The 20,505-nt window shown below is 40.9% G+C and overlaps 1 protein-coding gene across 3 annotated transcripts in view; it reads left to right on the plus strand.

Annotated features, from left to right (window-relative positions):
* SMARCA2 (SWI/SNF related BAF chromatin remodeling complex subunit ATPase 2) overlaps positions 1-20,505 on the plus strand; it is a 173,490-nt gene that overhangs the window by 124,094 nt on the left and 28,891 nt on the right. For 2 of the 3 annotated variants that reach the window (XM_082470824.1, XM_082470825.1), the window contains exon 28: positions 15,002-15,219. In XM_082470824.1, coding sequence (XP_082326950.1) covers positions 15,002-15,219 — 218 coding nt within the window. Of the gene's footprint in view, positions 1-13,135; positions 13,244-15,001; positions 15,220-20,505 lie in introns of those variants that run through there. The other variant, XM_082470826.1, reaches the window with a different exon arrangement.

Below are 20,505 nucleotides of genomic sequence, written 5' to 3' on the forward strand. Positions count from 1 at the left end.
TTTATTTCAGCAAGATTTTGGGGTCCCACTGGTAAGCAAGGCATCAATCTAAATGCCTTGGGAGGCTATTTTTATTTAAATGACTTTTAAAAAAATTCCAAAAGAGATTTCAGACCGAGAGGAGATTCAGACATATTTTAAGACAAAGCCAAAACTCATACCAAGCAGATTTAAATAAATAGTGAATAAAAGTACCTGTAATATACTGTGAAAGTACAGGGGAAAGAGATCAAGGTACAGTATTATGAATGAAATGGCATTTTAGCCATTTCTGAAAAGATGAGCAAGATTTGGATAGGAAAGAGGGATGAGGGGGAGCACGGTGCCAGGCTAAGGGAACCGCAAAGAGACATGGAAATGTGACACATGCTACTGTGACCTTGTGTTGGGAGCTGAGAGTTTTTATAGAGACTGGAGTGGAAAAGAAAAACTAGGGTGGAGGCTATGCATGACCAAAGAATCTGGGCTTTATTCTCTTCCACAGAAAGAATGGCAAGCCTGAACATTTCTGAAATCTGAGAATGAGTGATGTGTCCCTCCATTTAAATGGAGAAGAGATAACCATTTGCATTATAAAGGATGAATTTAAAGGGCCCAAGAGAGAGGATGAGGGAGACCCCTAAGGGAGGCCATTATACAATATTTGACCCTGTGAAGGGAAAACCAGACCAAGGGCAAGGAGACAACTGTTGATCAACTATTTTAGAGGTAACTGCGGTGACTGACAGGACGTGGCATATAAGAAGGGAAACTGATGATTTTAAAGGTTTTAAATAGAAATTCAGGATAATTGGGGGTGGGGGTAGGGAATGCTGCTGCTCTTCGATGAAACAGAAGGATCCAGAAGTGAAACATTCGTTCTGTTGGAAGGAAAGTGACGGATTTAATTTGGGACTTTTGGTAGGATATTGGAAATCCTGATTGGCAACTCCAAAGAGAAGGCCAGGCTAGAGAGAGAATTTTTGAAACTGAGTGCCTTGAGGTCACGCTTGAAGCCAGGGGCAATTTGGATCTCCACGGAAGATTCTACATTCAGAATACGGGATTGGGCTTCTCACAGGTACCGGCCATCAGTAGTGAGGGGCTGCTCAGGGAGCATTCGGCACACGGAGGTGTGTCTCATTAGCCCCTCTAAGAGAGCGGTTTGGGAGTTCCCCAGCAGCAAGTCCTCCCACGCTCCTTAAGAGACATCTCACCTGTTGCTGATGAGGACATCAGACTTATTAGTGATGCCTGCTGTGTACTCAGAAGGGGCAACTGACCACAACTGACTGCCTATTTACAATCAGTGAGAATGAAAAAAAAAGAGGGCCTGAGGAAAGCTTGGGGAATCTTTATTTAAGGGAAGGAAAATGTGGTGAAAAAAGGTAGGAAATCCCAAGACCGGAGCGTTTAAAGGAAGGAGAGATTTTAAGTAAGGAGCAATGGAAGAGAAATAAAATAGGCTTTAGAGGAGATTAATAGATATGGGATATAGGAAACTTTGGGCAACTTTTGAAAAATATCAGTGTCCTGGTTGCCACAGGAATTTTACTGTGTGGTCAGGAAGTAGAGTCCTCAGTATCGATGACCGTAGAAGTTGATAGTAAAGGGAAGGTGGGATGAGGACGAGAGAGTGATGTAGGGAAGATAGGGTTTGACGCCAGAGTTGGTAACTTTGTACTTGAAGGTTAACAGAGAAATATCTAGAACAAATAACACTTGAACTCAATCGTAGTATTCAGTAAGCTGGTAGATACCTAAGAGCAGTTTTCCCAGGGAACCCTGTCTAAACGTTGAGTTTGTGTTCGACTGTATTTATACTCCCTAACTTTTCCCTCCCAGTACTGTGCTAGATACTGTAGGGGAGCTGAGAAAAATAAGGCATGGTCTCTACGGGGGTGGGGGGTGGGGGGAGACCTTTCACAGCTGAAGGAGATCCTGAGTACAGGGTGGATCACTGAAGCAGCGACCACAATCATGGATACAAGGGTTTGGGAAAGACACTCCAGGTGAGGAGCGTGAGAAATCACAATGACAAAAAGAAGCATGGTGTGCTCCGGGGAGGGGCCGGGCTTGTGATCCTTGTTGTCCGTGTGTTCACATACCAGGAAAAAGGGCAGGTCAGAAGGGGGAAGATCAGGTCATGGTGATCCCAAGGCTCCAGGCATGAGACTTGAATTGATTCACTGAGGAAAACTTAAGAACGCGAATAGGGCGGTCACGTGATGTAAGAGGTATTTAAGATCTGACCAATGGGGTGTAGCCCGTAACGACGTAGGAAATACTCAGAAAGGAGCTGTTGCGTCTCAGTGCAGGGGAGAAAAGGACTGGATGACCAAAAAAAGAACAAGCAAGCTAATAGGATATTCCTTGTGACCCCTATTCCAAAAAGGAAAAAAAAAAAAAACCCAGCAGAAGCCGCCTTGACTGAAATAATCAGAACCAGTAGCCGGTCTGTCAATGAAAATATTAGTTAAGGTGAGAAAATGACACATCACTTGTATGTAGATGAAAACTTTAATGAAAAACGTAAGGTATATCTGTTTGCCGCATTTTTGATGTAAGGCTGGGGTTTCCTCTGAGCCTGCTTACTAGAATACGGTGGTCTATCTTGCATAAGTGCCACGCATTATGTATCACTTAGGATTTCCAGTATTGCTGTTTTTAAGAGTGAGAATCTTAAAAAAAAAAAAAAAAAAAAAAAAACTTTTAGCTTTATTGCAGTATAAATGACAAAACTGTAAGATGTCAATTTTACGTTGTGCTGATTTGATATATGTTTACATCGTGGAAGGATTCCCCTCGTTTAGTTAATTGATCCATCCTTCACCTGAGGGAGAATCCTGATACTAACAAAGCAAACGGAGGGCAGGCTCTTCCCAACTTATAGGAGTCTAGTCCTTGCCAAATTCAGCAGTATTTTGTTTTGTTTTTAAGCAGCTAGTCTTTTATGTCTTCGATTGTACTCACTGTTTATAGAAATAAGAACCCTATTTCTTTTCACAACTATATTTTATGTAATATCTAATTGAATTATGTAGTTCCAATAACAAGCATAACTGGCATCAAGATGTTGGGCAACACAGTTGGGTGTTGGTACAGAGGCAGGTGGAGAGAGCAGAAGGTCCGTGCTGTGGGTAGAGTCTTGAGTGGAGGTCCATTGAGGGGGCCTCTGGCTTCCCTCAGATTTTCTTTTTTTTTAATTGTAGTTATATATAATTATACAATTATTGATTGATTGATTGATTGCTGCGTTGGGTCTTCGTTGCTGCCTGCGGGCTTTTCTTAGTTGCAGCGAGCGGGGGCTACTCTTCATTGCGGTGCGCGGGCTTCTCATTGCGGTGGCTTCTCTTTGTTGCGGAGCACGGGCTCTAGGCGCACGGGCTTCAGTAGTTGTGGCTCGCGGGCTCTAGAGCGCAGGCTCAGTAGTTGTGGCACAAGGGCTTAGTTGCTTCACGGCATGTGGGATCTTCCTGAACCAGGGCTCGAACCCGTGTCTCCTGCATTGGCAGGCGGATTCTTAACCACTGTGCCACCTGGGAAGTCCCTTCCCTCAGATTTACTCAGGTGTTCACCTTGTAAAATTTCCCTAGATGCTTTGTTTCTGGAATGCATTTTAGGGCATGTCTTCTACATAGGAATGCCACTGCCCGTTAGAACCCGTCCCTGTGTTTGTCTGCCCCCTGCAAATTGCTGACCATGTGTTAGTGGTCGGGATCTCTGATTCTGCCCGTGTTGATTTCAGCTGGGGATTCCCAGCAAAACTGCTAGTCCTGGCTTAGGATACCATAAAGCTACGGAAACCGTGCAAGGCCAGAATAGTGCTAAGTGTGCTGACTAGTAAACCCTGGTCATATTTACCTCTGTACTTATTTGTTTGTGCTTTAAAACTAGAGATTAATTTTAAAGTTTATTGCATTGCAAATTGTGTTTGCAACATATGTCTATTGCTTAGCTAACTGGGGCTCAAAATTCTGTGTAGCATTTTTAGCTTTATGGACTTGGCATTAAATAAAGCAAGACAGTCATATTTGACAAATAGCCTTGTGTATACTTAGAAGTACCATACAGATACAACGTGGGCAAATCTAAATCTGAAATTATTGTACATTTCCAACTTGGCTTCTCAACTTTAACTGGAACCAGACATTCCTCTACTGACACTCTCATAATGTGTGTGTGTGTGTGTGTGTGTATGCATGTGTATGTGTGTGTACATATATGTATGTGTGTTCATATGCATGTATATAGCCTAACCAGATACTTGTGTGTGTTGTGTTTATGGAATTGTGGCCTCCTTGGGACCAGCTACTCTTTCTCCTTCACACAGTATACTCTTTGCATATCCTGTTTGTTTCCTGTTATCCTCTTTTGTTTCCTGTTTGTTCATGGTTTATAGTAATAGCATCTCAGGCCTACGTGCTACCTCATGACCTTCATTCAGCTTCAAGTCTCACACCAATGTAGAATGCTCTTTCACATTTGTAGTTCAAATTCCTAAGGGAAGTGAACTAACTCAGCCAGTCACTCTCGCTTGCGTTTATGCAGAGACCCTCAAGCCAGGCCCTGCACAAGCCTAAAGACAGCCCATCCTGAGAACAGGGGCCCATTCCCAGTCCCACAGGGTGAGCCAGGGCAGGGAGGAGTTGCCTAATTGGGAACGTAAATGCCAGGCAGGATGTGCTGAGGGCAGGACAGTTTCCCTTACACTCTAGGATGGCCTGAAAGATAAAGGCTGCCATCAGTTATTCAAAGGGATGTTTTATATACATACAAGCAGTCTTTTCTTTGCCCCATTGCAACACGTACAAATTTCCATTACTGTGATAGAGTTAAGAAAATCAGTCCCCCAACAACAAATTTCGGTTATCATATGTATTAGTTTGCTCGGGCTACCATAGCAAAGTACCGCAGACTGGTTGGCTTAAACAACAGAACTTGATCTTCTCATAGTTCTGGAGGCAATAAGTCTTGAGATCAAGGTATTGTCAGGGTTGTGTGTCTGTGTCCTAAACTTCTCCTCTTAGCAGAACACCGGTCAGAATGGATTAGGGTCTGCCCTAATGACTTCATTTTACCTTAGTTAACCTCTTTAAAGGCCCTGTCTCCAAATACAGTCACATTCTGAGGTACTTGGGATTAGGACCTCCACATAAGAATTTTGCAGGGGGACACAATTCAGCCCATAACACTGTAGTATACTAACTGTGTAAATTATAAGCTTTGCTGCTAACTCTTCAGTCCACAAATCACTATATAAATAACAGATGCATATCATGATCAGTGACCAATCACATCACTTCTTCCAAAGTGTGTTGGTGATTGGTCACTGAGCATCTGTTGTTCAGTCCATTTACAGACAGCAAAGCATGTGGTTGTGGTGCCTCCTCATCTCCCAGTGATAAACCCACAAAAATAATCAGGAGAGGAAATTGACCACCAAATGTGAAAGTGGAGCAAAGAGACAAAAAAGTAACAACACAGGAAGTGAAATTGGATGTATTTAGAAGAGTTGAAAAGGGCAACATCAAGCTGAAGATAGGAGTCTTCATGAAACTACAATACAAATCATATTGGAAAAGCCCGATGAATATAAAGAAGCAAGCTAAAGTCACCTTAACGTATTTTAGTGTAAATTGCACTAGGAACATGAAGCCACTTATGGTTGAATTTGAGTATTTACTTTGGATTGATGACTTTAACAATAATAAAAAAAAAAAATCCAATCAGTTTGCCTAGTGTTCAGGCCGAAGTGTTGAATTTAGTTGCCACATTGAAAGAAAATGATAATTACAAGGAAACTGGAGAAGAACATACTGCTGCTGGTAAAGGCTGGTTTCATCATTTCAGAAATGGGCATGAATTGATTATTGTTGAGTGGGCTTGGTGGTGCTGCCAGGGCACATAAGGGCATGACTGTGAAATCTGCACCCAGGTTCCAAAGATTTGTTAAAGCAGGAGGTTGTGATGATCACAAATGTTTACTGCTGATGAGACAGATCTTTTTTGGAAGTCAACCATAGCAAGAGCTTAAGTGAAGAAAGATGTAGGATCACAAAGTGGCCTTTGGAGTGGAATCTAGATATTCAGCCAGAGGAGCTTAGTGAAGGCGAACTTACCGACATAATGAAGAAAATGGTTGTGATGAAAAAGATGAAGATGTCCCAGAGGAAGTGACACCAGCCAAAAAAAAGAGAAAACTTCACATTAAGGGAACTCTGAGAGATTTCAAGACATTGAAAGGGCAAAGGATAAAATGTTGAAAGCTGATCCTTGGCAATTTGCCAAGGCTTAGAAAAGACTCTTGCTCTGTATCCTAAGTTATTTGATGAGAAGAAAAAGAAGCCAAGTGCTATCCAGATATTCTTGATATATTTTCTACCATTTTAATGTCATATTTCTAATGTTTTGAATTAGTGTTCTAAATACTCATTTTACTGTTTTTCATTTCCCTGTACATGCATAACCCACAGTAAGAGTTTTTAATGCTTTGATACAAGTTTTTCAGTGTCATGGAATGATCATAATTTTCCCATTGATTATCAGAATGACTTTGTTCGGTTTCAACTTGCATGGTCATTTGTATGGTCCCTCACTTCCATGCAAAACAAGGACTGCATACGTGTGTGTATATGTGTGTGTGTGCACGCATGTGTGTGTATGTGTGTCTGTCTGTCTTTGCTGGAAGTCTTCCTGAGATGTACCGTGTTATGTTTTTATTTGTGTTATTCACCTAAGCCTAAGCATAATTTAGCCTTCTCCTGATGATTCAGAGTCATCCTTTGTGCTGTAAAGTAGAATAACCTCCAAGTTAGAGTGTGGTTTATGCAGCCAAACTTCCAGATTTCACGTCCTGGGTCTGTGACTGATTTAATTTTTTATTTGAAGTATAGTTGATTTACAGTCTTACATTAATTTCAGGTGTATGGCATAGTGATTCGGTATTTTTACAGATTGTACTCCACTGAAAGTTATTACAAGATAATGGCTGTAATTCCCTGTGGTATGTAGTGTATCCTTGTTTGCTTACCTATTTTATACAGAGTAGTTTGTATCTCTTAATCCTGTACGCTTTGTCTCTCTGTGCCTCAGTTTCCTCATCTGTAAAATGAGGAGGATAACAGGATCTCATAGGGTTGTTGGGAGGATTAAATGACCAAATGTGTATAGAGCACGGAGTGCCTGGCAACGTGGTGAACAGTGTGTTAGCTGCTACTCTTGCTGTCAGTGGTGATGGTGGTAGTAGTAGAAGGATTCATGATGCCACGTATCTAAAGATGTATTGAAATTGATGTGCTTTCCTTCCTCTACGAAATGGCCTCAAACTACTGTGCTCTTGATTTCTTGTGTTGCTTTACTTACGTGGCCTCCTCCCTTGTAACCTGGCTCTTGGAGGCCTTCTTTACATCTGCCTCGAGCAGAACACGCACCCTACTCTCAACCCCTGTCTCATTTGAATTTGATGCTTTAACCGTGGTGGGTTTACAGATGAGAGAATTGGTCTTGTGCTGGTGGCCTGTAAGCCTGGGTGAGGGCTCCATTCCTCCTGGACGGCCTGTCACGGGGAAGCCCAGAAGAGCACTGTTTATTTGGCTCCAGGGCTTGCGCTTCGCCATTTGTCATCATCTCCAAATGAGGTTATACTCCTAATCATTGTGTTTTACCTATCTGTCTCAGAAGCATTAAGTTATTGTTTGCAAGCATTGACATTATACCGCAATCTGTTACCTTCTTTTGGCATGTCTTCATTTTTTTAGTATCCTGAGAACCTCAAAGTACACAGGTGGCCCAGGCCCCCCAGAGAAGCCCTGATCTAGAAACAAGCAGGTGGAGTTCTGGCTCTTAGGAGTTGATAGTAACTGGATGTATGGTCTCAGGGTAAGAAAGCAGAAGTGTATTTCTTTCTTTCTTTTTTTAATATAGCTACTTTATTTATTTATTTATTTTTAGCTGTGTTGGGTCTTCGTTTGGTGCGAGGGCTTTTTCTAGTTGCGGCAAGCGGGGGCCACTCTTCATCGTGGTGCGGGGGCCACTCTTCATCGCGGTGCGCGGGCCTCTCACTATCGCGGCCCCTCCCATTGTGGGGCACAGGCTCCAGACGCGCAGGCTCAGCAGTTGTGGCTCACGGGCCCAGTTGCTCCCCGGCATGTGGGATCTTCCCAGACCAGGGCTCGAACCCGTGTCCCCTGCATTAGCAGGCAGATTCTCAACCACTGTGCCACCAGGGAAGCCCCAGAAGTGTATTTCTTTTAATTCTCCGTTGTTGCTCTAAACCTCTTGCAGGCTCCCAAGTTCTCTCTTGGGTTCTGTGGTTGATTCCACCAAGGGTGCTGGAGCATAGCACGTGCCTAACTCGTAAGAACAAAGGTGTTAATACATTAGGTTTGTAATGTGGTAGGGTCTACGGGACCAAAGGTTTTGGGGGGCCACCCTCCACTAAATCTAAGTCATTTTCTGGATAGAGTATTATGCTTAATACTGCCCAAAAGGTCCATAGTTGGTCTTGTGGCTGAAATAGTTTTTATAGTCCCTATACTTTTTCCTCTTCCCAACCTCAAATTTCTTTTACCTGAAATATGTGCTAATTTACCTTGTCTCAACTGTATAAAGTGTGGTTCCCGTTTTCCCCTCCTCCTCCAGGTGTCCTTATGTGGCTTCCTTATGCCATTAGTGAGGAAAGAAAGAGCCTTGGGTCATTTTTGCAAAAGTGATCTAAAGTTGTCAAACAAGAAACTGAAAAGCTCTCAGTACCAGAAATTCAGTTAAACTGAGGCTCCATCTGCTTTCCCTTAATGGCCAGCATTGTACATTTCAGTCCCCAGCTCAGGGAGAGCTGGTATCCGAGTTGCCTGACAAATGAGTGAAATAAGAAATGAGGGTCTTTTAAATTATCATCAGTTAATTGCACCCCAGAGGAAAAAAATAATTTTTTTAAACTATGCTAAAATCTTTAGCCTTCAGATTAAGCAGTTTCATTTCTTGAGTATTTGAGGCATTTGTTAACAACAGTATAAAGTCTGTGTACAGGTATTTCCTTACATCATGGATATTTCCTTAACAACATTGAATGAGTGAAGAATAATTGAGGATTTTTGAAAAGGCTTCTAGTCATTGGCCAGGACAAGACCAAACGTGCTTCTTGTTGAAATACTGTAAGGTTTGAGTTTGGAAGGAAAGCTAGCAAGACTTCACTAGCATTGTGTGTTGAGGTGTTAGGAATGCGTATGAACCTGCAGTTGTTGGGGATTTTTCCTTGATATTGAATTTGGTTTCTTTTTCGGGGACTTTTTTATTGGGGTAAAAAACACATAACGTAAAATTTACTATTTTAACCGTTCTAAGTTTATATTTAAGCACATTGTTGTGCACCCATCACCATTCTCCACTCCAGAACTTTTTCATCATCTCAAACTGAAGTTCTGTACTCATAAATCAGTCACTCCCTGTACCCCTATTCACTTGTTCCCTGGGGACCACTGTTCTCCTTTCTCATATAAGTGGAATCGTACAATATTTGTCTTTCTGTGTCCTGCTTATTTCACTTCTGGAAATTTGATTTTATGCGTACTTGTTTAACAGATTGCTTTGAGGGGTGGTAATTGTTGACCTCAAAAATAAAACAATTATTTTACCAGCAAAAATGAGCTTGTTCGGGAATAGCAGAGAATTGTTATTCAAGACAAGCATGCTGTAACAAAAACCATAGGCAAGTCCAACAAACAAAGGAGAGGAACATTATTTTATGGAGAAAAAGGAGGAAGTTGGGAGGGGTTGTTTTGAATAAAATTCCAATGGAGAAAAGGGAAAGTTCAGAGTGATAATGTTTTCTCACTGGCTGAGTTGCTGGGTTAGTAGATTTCTTATAGGAGATGCAATGTACAGTTGACCCTTGAGCAACGCCAGGGTTAGGAGCGCTGACCTTACCAGCAGTCAAAAATCTGTGTATAATTTATAGTCGGCCCTCTGCACCTGCAGGTCCTCTACACCCAACTTGGGATTCAACCAGCTGCAAATCATGTAGTGCTGTAGTACAATATTTACTATTGAAAACAATCATTGTGTAAGTGCACCCGTGCAGTTCAAACCCATATGTTGTTCAAGGGTCACCCATACATCTGTTCTGGTTGGGTCCTGTAACTGGTGATTGATTCTGTCCTGTTGATGATTCTTCTCTTGGGCTCTGTAATTGACAATTCTTCCTGTAATTGACTGTGGAGTGGGGCTTTGTGAGGGCGCCCCCTTGTGGCCTCCTGACTCCATTTTCATGAGGCTTCCCTTTATTTGCACATGATAATCAAAATCTTAACAATTGTCCAGTTTCAGCCGTGGGTCTGAAATTCTGCATCCGAAAGTGCTACAGTCTTTATTAAACCGAGTGACTAAAATGATGTGGCGTTTTGATCAAGAGCTCCGCGTTCAATTTTTTGTTGTTAAATATTCCTATTATAAGAAAGTTTCTCATACAAGAAATCTTAAATTTTTAAAAAAAATTCCACTTATTGGTTGTTGTTGCTGCCACTATTGCTCTGATTGTTTGGAGGTTCATCACCTATATTATTTGCTTCCAGGTCTTAGCAGGGCTTGAGGGAGGTTTAGTCTCCCAGAATACTGAAATCAAGTTTAGTGGTGGGCAGGAAGCGCTGGAATTGACATGTAATTAGCAACAATCCTGTCTTTACTGCTTAGCCCTCAGTTCTGTAACCCTCACCCTCACCCCCAGCAGCATCCTAGTCTTCTGGAATCCAATTAGAGTCCTAAGGGAGGAGGACCCCCCTGGTGGGGGGGGGAGGGGAGAGAGAGAGAGAAAGAGAGACCTTGTCAGGGGGGCAGATATTTAAATTTGGAATACTAAATTTCACATTTCATATCCAAGAGATGCCCCATACATTGTCTAGAATTGCTCTCGAATTGCTCCTTTCATTTTTTCTTAAGATGGTCTGTTCCACTGTAAGGGCTGTGCCGCACTGCTTGGTGAATTTGGAGATGCTTAGTGGAAAAGACAACCCCAGTGAAACAATGCGCCCGGAGTTGGCTTGTGGCTTTTGTTTGCTTGTCCCTGTTTACCTATTCATAGTCATGGATCCGTTCTGCTGCTGCCTGGTATTGTGGAGTTACATATAATAGCACCCCACCATACCACAGGTTGAGAAGAGCAAAGATAATGCACACTTTCTGGGCTGTTCACCTTTCACTAAAAGATGTAGTGTGTGTCAGGATGACAGAGGGGCACGGCTGGACCCACGTGCAGCTGATTCCGGGGTCTGCTGTGTGCTCTGTGAGCTGCAAAGTGTTTCCTTTAAAACAGCTAATCCTGCACGACCGTCTCCTGCATTTTGTTATCAGAACCTACACACACACACACACACACACACACACACACACACACACACACACACTGCTTTCTTAACTCATTGGGGAAAGAGCCACTCTGTATCTCACCCTTGCACATCCTGTGTCATGATCATGTATTCTTTAAAAAAAAAAAAAAAATTGAAAGAGAAAGAGAAGGGGTGGGGGGGGAGTGGAGAAGGTTGCCATCCAGTGGAGGAAGGAGTAATTCCCAGCTTCATTCAGGAAAAAACGCAGGCTGAAATATGCTTAACTATTTTAACTTGGCTGGGGATTTTTATCACCAGAAGGGTTTTTTCCTTAGTGGCATCGGGAGCCAAATGGGTGCCATGTGCCTTTAAGGGAAGAAGTGCCTCACCAAACTTCGCTGTAGTTGTGTCTCACCGTTTGGGTAGGGAAGGAAAGTGTTAATTTCTTATTTGTACACTTTTTTTCCCCCGACTTCCTTCCTATTCACTTCATTAAATCTAGAGGCAGTTCAGCATGGGAGCCGTCTGTATGTTGAATTAGGGCTCGCACTCTTGCGCAACACGTCACCAGTCGGAAACTGGGGGTTTGCTTCTGTGATTTATTTCAATATTGTGCTGGTAAAAGGTTTGGAAGGGAATTCTTTGTGGGGTAGTACTTGAGCATTGTGTAGCAAGTTTTGTGTGTGTGTCACTCGCCCCTAGCCCTGAGTGGTGTCAGTGAAGCCAGTTGAATAAATAATTTTTTAAAGAGGAGAATAGTTTAAAATTTTCCATGCATAATTTTACTTACAGGCAGGAGTAATCTTACTCCACTCGAAGTGCGAAAAGCACGGGGAAATATTTAGTGAATTGTTTTCCATTAGAAAAAGACCCTTAGAAATCCCTGAACATAAAGCACTGCATATGGATGTGTTTGGGGTCTTTGGGGAGGAGGGAAGATGTTTTGTAGTTCTCTGCATTCCTGCATAAAACCTTAATTTAAGGGGAATAATGGTCAGTACTTTGTGTGTTTCCTTATGATTCCAAAACCTAAATTTACTAAGAATCTGCACGTATTAGCAATTGTAATAAAAATCGTTTCACTGGTTCTTTTTGCAGTTTAATTTGTTTTCGCTTCTTAGGTACTCCCAGATTTAGAGATTGAAAAGTCCAAATATCACAAGCTTATGCTTTGTTCCTTTTTTGCAAAATTAAGGGGGGAGGAGGTAAAGTAGAAATATTCTTTTCACAACTTCCCCCTCATCATTTATCCCACAGAAAAGAAAAACAATGAAAAATTTTACAGCATGAAACTGAAAGTGAAGTGTCACAGTTGTTCGGGATTTTCTTTAAAGAGAATAACATACTGTATTAAAATATTTGAGAACATGCACATTGCTTTTACTTACATGCATTTAATGAAAAAGTCTTTTATCCAAAAAAAAAAAAATCATCTTAGACTGCTCCAAAATCATGCAGCCTATTTTTTTCAAGGCACTAAAATGAGCTTTAAAATACAAAAATAAAAAATATAAAAGCATACCTGGTTTTAATTTTTTAAAAATAAATTTGAATATTAATTTGTTTTCTTATTGGCTTAATTGTTCAAATGCAAGCAAGAATCAGAAACCACCTGAGCTAAAATCTCTAATTCTGCTGCCTGGAATAATAAGGGGGAAAAAAATATGATAAGTAGTTGTCAATATTAAAACAGGCTGAAGGAGGAAGGCTTCGGGCCTTGTAGTGGGTAGAATGAAACAGCAGATTTGAGTATCCACAATCCTTTCAGTATTAAATTTTCAGTAAAATAAAATTACTTGTATATGAAAACATAGCCTTTCCCCAGCTCTCTTTTTTTTCCTGATCAGCTGATGAAGAGACTAGCAGCTCGCTGCTTTGCTGGCTTGTTAATTTTATCCCCACTAACTGTGATTTCCGATAGCCGGCCTGCTGATAGTGGTAAGGTAAATATCCTTTTTCGTTGCCGTCTTGAAGATTCAGTAGAACTACATCCCAGGCATGTGTAGGTGTGTAACACATCAAAAGCCGGTGTTCTCCGTATTTCTGTGTGTAACTGGGTGCTTGAGGAGAGCAGTACCATTAACTGTTGACAGCCTTGCATGCTGTATTTATTATTAGCATGTTCAGCCTCCAAGATTTGCGGGACAATTTCCTTTTCTTGATCTTCGCTTTAGCTGCAGTGTGTTTAGCTGTATAGTGGGTGTCCTGCTTTTAGGCAAATGAATATTAATGAAATAACGTGGAGCTTTTTTTTTCTTTTTTCTTTTTTCTTTTTCCTCATAACCCATCAGACCCTGCCTCCTTCATAGTGGTTATCATCTGAACACTGTAGGATCGTGATGGAAATTGTCTTTTGATTATTAAGGCCTAGGCTCAGACTGTCCCTTTAGGATTCTGTCTGTGTGCATGTTGCTTCTCTGGGGTTGCACGTTGGAAGATGCATAGAAAACCTTTTTTTTTTTTTTTTTTTTTTTTTAATCCCACTGGCATTTTTAACATGCCAGGTTGTTTTGTGTTCTGCACCAGGTTTTCTTCACAAAACCTTTCTTTTTCAGAAGGCATTGTACATAAGTGAAAGAAATTATGTCTGAGCTGTAATCACTCTTTATATTGATTGTTATACTCACATGATCATAAATATTAGCCATGTTTGGTGCTGTGGAGAAATGAAGGTAATTGCCTGATGATTAGAGCTGTTTTCAGCCACAAGACATACTGGAGGCAATATTGAGGGGCAGGAGGAACAAATAACATCAGTTATTTTGTGTAAGAAACCAATCTCGAAATGTAATTTCAAGGTCTTTTTAAAAATCTTCTTTTCCATGGTCAAATTTTCTCTTATCTATTGTTGTTTTTTTCTTTGCAGTTTTTGTTTTTGTTTTTTTTTCCCTTTATTCTTCTTAAGTTTTGAGATTTACTAGGGGGAAAAAAAAGTTTAAACTTCTGGGTCTGTCACATGGATCTTTTAGCCATTTATGAACAGGTTTCTTTTTATACCTGGTTGTTTTTATAGCTATTTTATTATCTCTCTGCATTAGTGCTGCTGGCTCTGGTTTAAAGCAAGCGTTTGCAGGTAATTGGAAAAAAGTGTTTTTTGTTTGTGTGTGTGTTCTTGATCTGGATGATTTAAGTGCGTTTACCCAGGAATGTGGCTTTGTACTTCCCGTTTCCTTGTTTACTAATTGCTACGTTAGAAGAAAATCTGGATGGAATTTTGATTTTATGTTGTGAATCACGAATAAATTGATGTTAAACCTCAAAGAAGAGAAGATCAAAGCTTATATGATTGTAAGGATGTCGTCTTAGGGAAATTTTTTCTTCACTCACCCCTTTTCTTGGTTTACCTTTTACCTTCTACAGTAATGAGACAATAAAGGTCTTTTTCTTATACTGAGCTGAAATGTCATTTGGTTTTCGTTATTTTCAAACACTTAAATGTATAGATCTTTTCATATTTGTCACATTCTTTGCTATTAGTGTTTCGGGCCTTCACATATTTTGCTCATGAAATAGACTTGGGTGAAAGATGCATTTATCCAATATGGTGGTCTTCTATTTTTTCTTCTTACTTCACTGATTACTGTTAACTTTTACTCTTTTTTTGTTGTTGTTGTTAGTTTCATTTTATTCTACTTATGTAAATTGTTTTCTTTTCGGTATTCTCTTGTCTTGAATTTTTCTCCTTCATTCCCTATTAACAGGCCATTGAAGACGGCAATTTGGAAGAAATGGAAGAGGAAGTACGGCTTAAGAAGCGAAAAAGACGAAGAAATGTGGATAAAGATCCTGCGAAAGAAGACGTGGAAAAGGCCAAGAAGAGGAGAGGTCGCCCTCCAGCTGAGAAACTGTCACCAAATCCCCCTAAACTGACAAAGCAGATGAACGCTATCATTGACACTGTGATAAACTACAAAGACAGGTGAGCGTTTCATTCCTTCACCTCCATCATCTTCATCAAGACCACAGGTAACGCTGCCTCAGAGCAAGATTTATGCAGGTGTATGCTGGGTTCCAGGCCCCTTTCTACCTCCTGTTTGATGGTTTTTGCTCCAGAGGTATCAGTAAACTTGTACTCTATTCAGAGAGGCTGCTCTTGATTTTTTTTTTTTTTAAGAAGTTTTAATATTATTGCCAAGCTAAAGAATGTCACTTTTTTTTTTTTATTAATTAATTAATTTATTTTTGGCTGTGTTGGGTCTTCGTTTCTGTGCGAGGGCTTTCTCCAGTTGCGGCAAGCGGGGGCCACTCTTCATCATGGTGCGCGGGCCTCTCACTATCGTGGCCTCTCTTGTTGCGGAGCACAGGCTCCAGACGCACATGCTCAGTAGTTGTGGCTCACGGGCTTAGTTGCTCCGTGGCATGTGGGATCTTCCCAGACCAGGGCTTGAACCCGTGTCCCCTGCATTAGCAGGCAGATTCTCAACCACTGCGCCACCAGGGAAGCCCTGCTCTGGATATTTTGTGTGATATTTTACCAGGTATTATTTAAGGTATTTGGAAATAGGAGTTTAGATGACAAAATTAAAGGAAAAAAAAAAAAAAACCTAAGCTGGAGAAGGGTTCTTAAGGATTTCCAAAATACCATCACTGATGTGGAAGGATTGGATGGAGAGTGAAATTATACCTTTGGATTGAGGTGTTAGAGGAGAAAAAGAGTCCTATCACATATTTAAGGTAAATATTCATGCTAGGACTTTGGTTTAAGCCAAACTGATGCTTCCATCAAAAATACCATTCCTTCTTTCCTTGAGCACTTGTTCAAGCCATCTCCCTCTTTCTCATAACCCTACCTAGACAGGATGGTTTTTCAGCAAATTCCCTCTTTTTCATGGAACTTTTGAATGTGAACTTTGAGAAATCTGTACTGGACACTATCCCCAGGCCATTTTTAAACAATAAACAATTATTTGAAAACCGAAGTAAAGATGTTCTAGGGTGTCAGGCAGCCCTCTATAGTCGATAAACTAGTTAGGCTACATTTTGGTTAGTTGATATGATTTCTACTCAGTAATCACGTGATGCAGTTTTAATAGGAAGATGACATCTCATTTTAGTTGAAAAATTGAAATTTTTTTTCCTCTGAGTTACGTAGTGGCGTGAATCAATTTTTCGTTACCAAAAATTCTTGACATTAACTGGTGTTGCTCTATATAACTGGAATTGTTTACTATAAATAACTTAAGTTGTGCTTTTAGTTCTTCATGGTAATTTTAGTTGCATGTCTTCATACGAGGAAGAAAACCTCATCATGAAGATTAAGTAGTATAAAAAGCAAGAAACTTTCAACCATGGGGTTTTACTGATAGCTCCTTAGAGAAAATATAAAGACTTCAAAAATGGTGAAAGGGACATAGGAGCAGATGCATGTGGAAGGGTCAGAATTTCTTGCTTCTCTCTACCTACCAGCTCTCTCAGGTTCCCTGCTTACTATTTTCACTATTATTTTCCTTTTTTTTTTTTTTTAAGTCATTCCCTTTGAGAATTCTAAAGTGGCCACAAAGGGCAGCCCCATTACATTAGGTTTGGATAAGCTGTTCATTGACACAGGGGAATGACAGTAATCTAGGAAGGAAAATTTGGCCACGAGATCATTCTTTGCCCAGATGAACATGCAAACTTCCTTGTAAACCCAGAGTCAGTAATTCTCTCTGTCATGTTTCTGTTCCTCCCCAACTGTACTGGTGGATTGGCTGGAAGCAGGAGTAGTTTCCAGGAAGCCAGGTTGGACAGTTACACCTTATTTTATCAGCCCCTGGTGTAGAGAAAAATAAGCAGAGAGTATCACTCTGCACATACCTCTAACTTCTTGCCTTTGTCCCGGGAGAGTGAAAATGTCTGTGGCTTTGACCAGGTGTGCCTTGATATCTAACAGGCATTGTGTTCATTACCTGCTGAGTGAGCCTGTTGAGTGAGCCTACTAGGGCTGCTGTAACATTGAGAAGAGCCAAGAAAGTCCTTGGAGGTTTGGAAGCGAGGCCTTTTATGCCAGGTGGTGGCTCTCTCCTCCTTTAATGGTGTAAAAGAAGTCACCAGCCAGTGGACCACGTACTGCCAACACATGGTTTTATTTCATGTTTCTCTTTCTTTTTTTTTCCTTTTTTTTTTTTTTTTTAAGCAAACACATAAAGCTGGAGAGAGTTCTTATAACAACGTCAGGGTTTCCCCCTCCCCCCTTTTTTTGAAAAACCTAAAAATCTGGCAGCACTCTACCTAGCCTTCCCTAAGGTAACAGTAGGAATGGAACCCACACCCCAACCCATTGCAGACTGTCTGCTCTAGGCGGCCACCATCCCGATCGGTCACCATCGTCCCTCCAACATGGAGTGTCAGTTGCCATTTATCATCGTGTTTTTCGCACCTGGCCCACTTCACTCCTTTATATCACCTGCTGGCTCCATAGCCTTTTAGGTTTGTGATTTCCTGGCGCACAGGGCTATGGGCTGATGACTTTTCCAGAAGCCACCCCCAAATACAGAGTAGTCTGAAGTTAGGTCTCTTTAACCTCAGCTAAGCATAGCACAGTAGTATCAGCTCTTGTCTTGGTTTAACTACCTGCATTTGAATCCTGTCTCTACCATTTACTACGTGTGGGGCATCTGGGCAATTTACTTAACCTCCCTGATCCTCAGTTTCCGAGTCCATAAAATGGAATGATTACTGTACCTGCCTCTAGAGGCGTTAGGAAGGTTTGATGAGTTCATAGAGCTCTTTGAACAGTTTAATTATTAATAATCCGCCTTTCAGACAATTTATAGCAAATCAGGTAGGCGAATGGAGCTCTGAGCACTATAAAGAAAATGTCCTTGCTCATACGGTTTTCATGTTGTTATTTCCAAAACCAGAAAACACAGCTTCACTGGGAATGATGACTGAGTGAGCATGTCTTTGCTTGTACTATAGGGAGAGGCTATTTAAATATTTCAGCCTGCGGGCACTGAATCCTTTGTTTGTTTTCCCCCTTTCTCTGGTTTTATTTATTTGTTTTACTTTTCCTTAAAGTACCCTGGTAAGGCCCATTCTATTACTGTCCACGTTTAGGTACTTCTGGGAAGTATGTTCTAAATTCTCCACTGCTACATGTTCCATGTATATTTCGTGTTAGTGATCCTCTAGAAAAAAAGCACTTACTCAGTTTATGTTTTTTATGTCTCTTACCAAATTTGGTGCTCAAGTAGGAGGTACTCAAATTAGGAGGGCCTTAATTAGATACATCATATTTTTGGTTGGTTTTAGAAAATGCTGCTGAGAAATGTACTTCTCCATGTGTTGAGATTTTTGCACCAGTAAAGTCAGTGACTAATATAGTAACTCAACCTACCTGTGAAAGAAGTACCACCTGGACTAACCTCCTTCCCATCACCTCAGTCAAATGTTACAGCTCTGACAGTCGTGTACATTAGCAGTGTATTAAATAAGAACTGCCATCTATATTTAACTGATACATAAGAATTAATTAGCTCTTATGAGACAGTTTTTTTTTTTTTTCAAAGTTCTTGCATGATTCTGGGACAGATGTATTTTTATTGTTTAAAAAGAACTAGGATAATTTGTGTCTATTTACTGCCCTCGTTTTCAGTGCCAGTCCTAATTTTTTTTAGGGGGATGCTTTTAAAAAATGTGACCCCCTCTTCCCCCCACCGAGAGCCAATAATTCTGTGTGATTCACAAATGTAAAATTTTTCTGTGGTAATCTCTACTAGATGTAGCACTGATCTGTTGCTACCATTCCCACCATTTTATTTCTCCAAATAGAAAACTTGATATGAAGTATTACTGGAAGGCTTTGTTAAGCATGCTTATGTAGAAGGCTTTTAAAATTATATTCTCCCTTTATATAATATTTAACCTAAGATCTTTTTTTTCTTGGAAAAGGGATTCATCCTAATTTGCATCTGTATCCTTTAAAATTGCCCCTGTGAAGAGATGGTGATGGTGAAAAAGCAGGGTCTGAGTCTGGTGGAGCTATTCCAAGTCTAGAGACATGGCTTATAGTTACTTGGATAAGGAGGGAGAGTCCTAGGGGGTATTCTTAGTGTTAGAAGTGGTTTTAGCTCTCCCTGGTCCAGTTTCCCAGGTGTGTCCTCCTGCATCGCCTCTAGCAGACCATCATCTAACCTTGTGCGGACATGCCCAGCGTTAGCTCACTGTGTCAGGAAGCCGTTCGCGACACCAAAGGACAGCTCTAAACACGACAAGAGTCAATCTGTTCTCATTCCGAGAAATGTCCTTTAAAATATTCATAAACGTATCTGCCTCAGGACATTCTCCTTGGGGTTGTAACACCTCACTTTGCTATCTGAGTGATGCCTGGACTTCCAGCCATCCCGGTCCCCGCCCCCAACCCCGCCCCACCCTGCCCCACCCTTAGACACATTTTACTTTCTTAGTGTCCCATTGAAAACATAGCACCCAGAACTCCAGAGGTATTCCGATGGCGGCTAATTGCAGGATGGTGAACCTCCTTATTCTGGACACCAAAATTCTGTTAACATAACTCAGGAGCGTGTTAACATTTTTCACCAACCTTGACTCAGAGTTAACTCACGTTGAAAACACGACTTCTTGAAAAACTCCCTCTCCCGCAAAAGATACACACAGTTCTTTTCTCACGTGAATGCTGCCAAGGTTAGCCTTCAGCTAAACCTCTGATTTTTTTTTATCCTGTATCGACTTATTCTTATGTAGTTTCATCTTACTGATTTTTGTACCACCATTCTAGTCTATTGATGTAACACTGATTATTTTATGCCTTTTTTTAAAAAACAAAACACAACCACGTTTACTTGTTTTCCTAAGTTGTTGTCATCCGAAGATTTGCTATAAGCTATTGCGAAGGAACTTCTAAAGGGCAAAGGACAGGTCTTCTATAACATGCCCCTGAAAATCACTTAAGGTTGACGTGAATTTATTAATCAGTAATCTTTAAAGTTGGTGAACCGTCTGTGAACTCACATGACCATGCTATCATGTCACCCACATTCATCTATCCTTTCTCAAGGTTATCAAAAAAAGCTAAAACCAAGATATACCGTGTTTGTGGCCTCTTCAATCCATCAACCTAGAAACCCTGCCGAAACAATGAAATGAGGTTAGCTTGCCATGGCTTTTTCTAAGGGACCCCCTACCGGTACTTAATGATGTTATTTATCTTCTCTCTGTAGCCCTGTGGCATCTGAATAATTTCCTCTAAATTTTGACCAAAGGT

Source organism: Balaenoptera physalus (assembly GCF_965194825.1).
Source record: "Balaenoptera physalus genome assembly, chromosome: 7".
Lineage (NCBI taxonomy): Eukaryota > Metazoa > Chordata > Mammalia > Artiodactyla > Balaenopteridae > Balaenoptera > Balaenoptera physalus.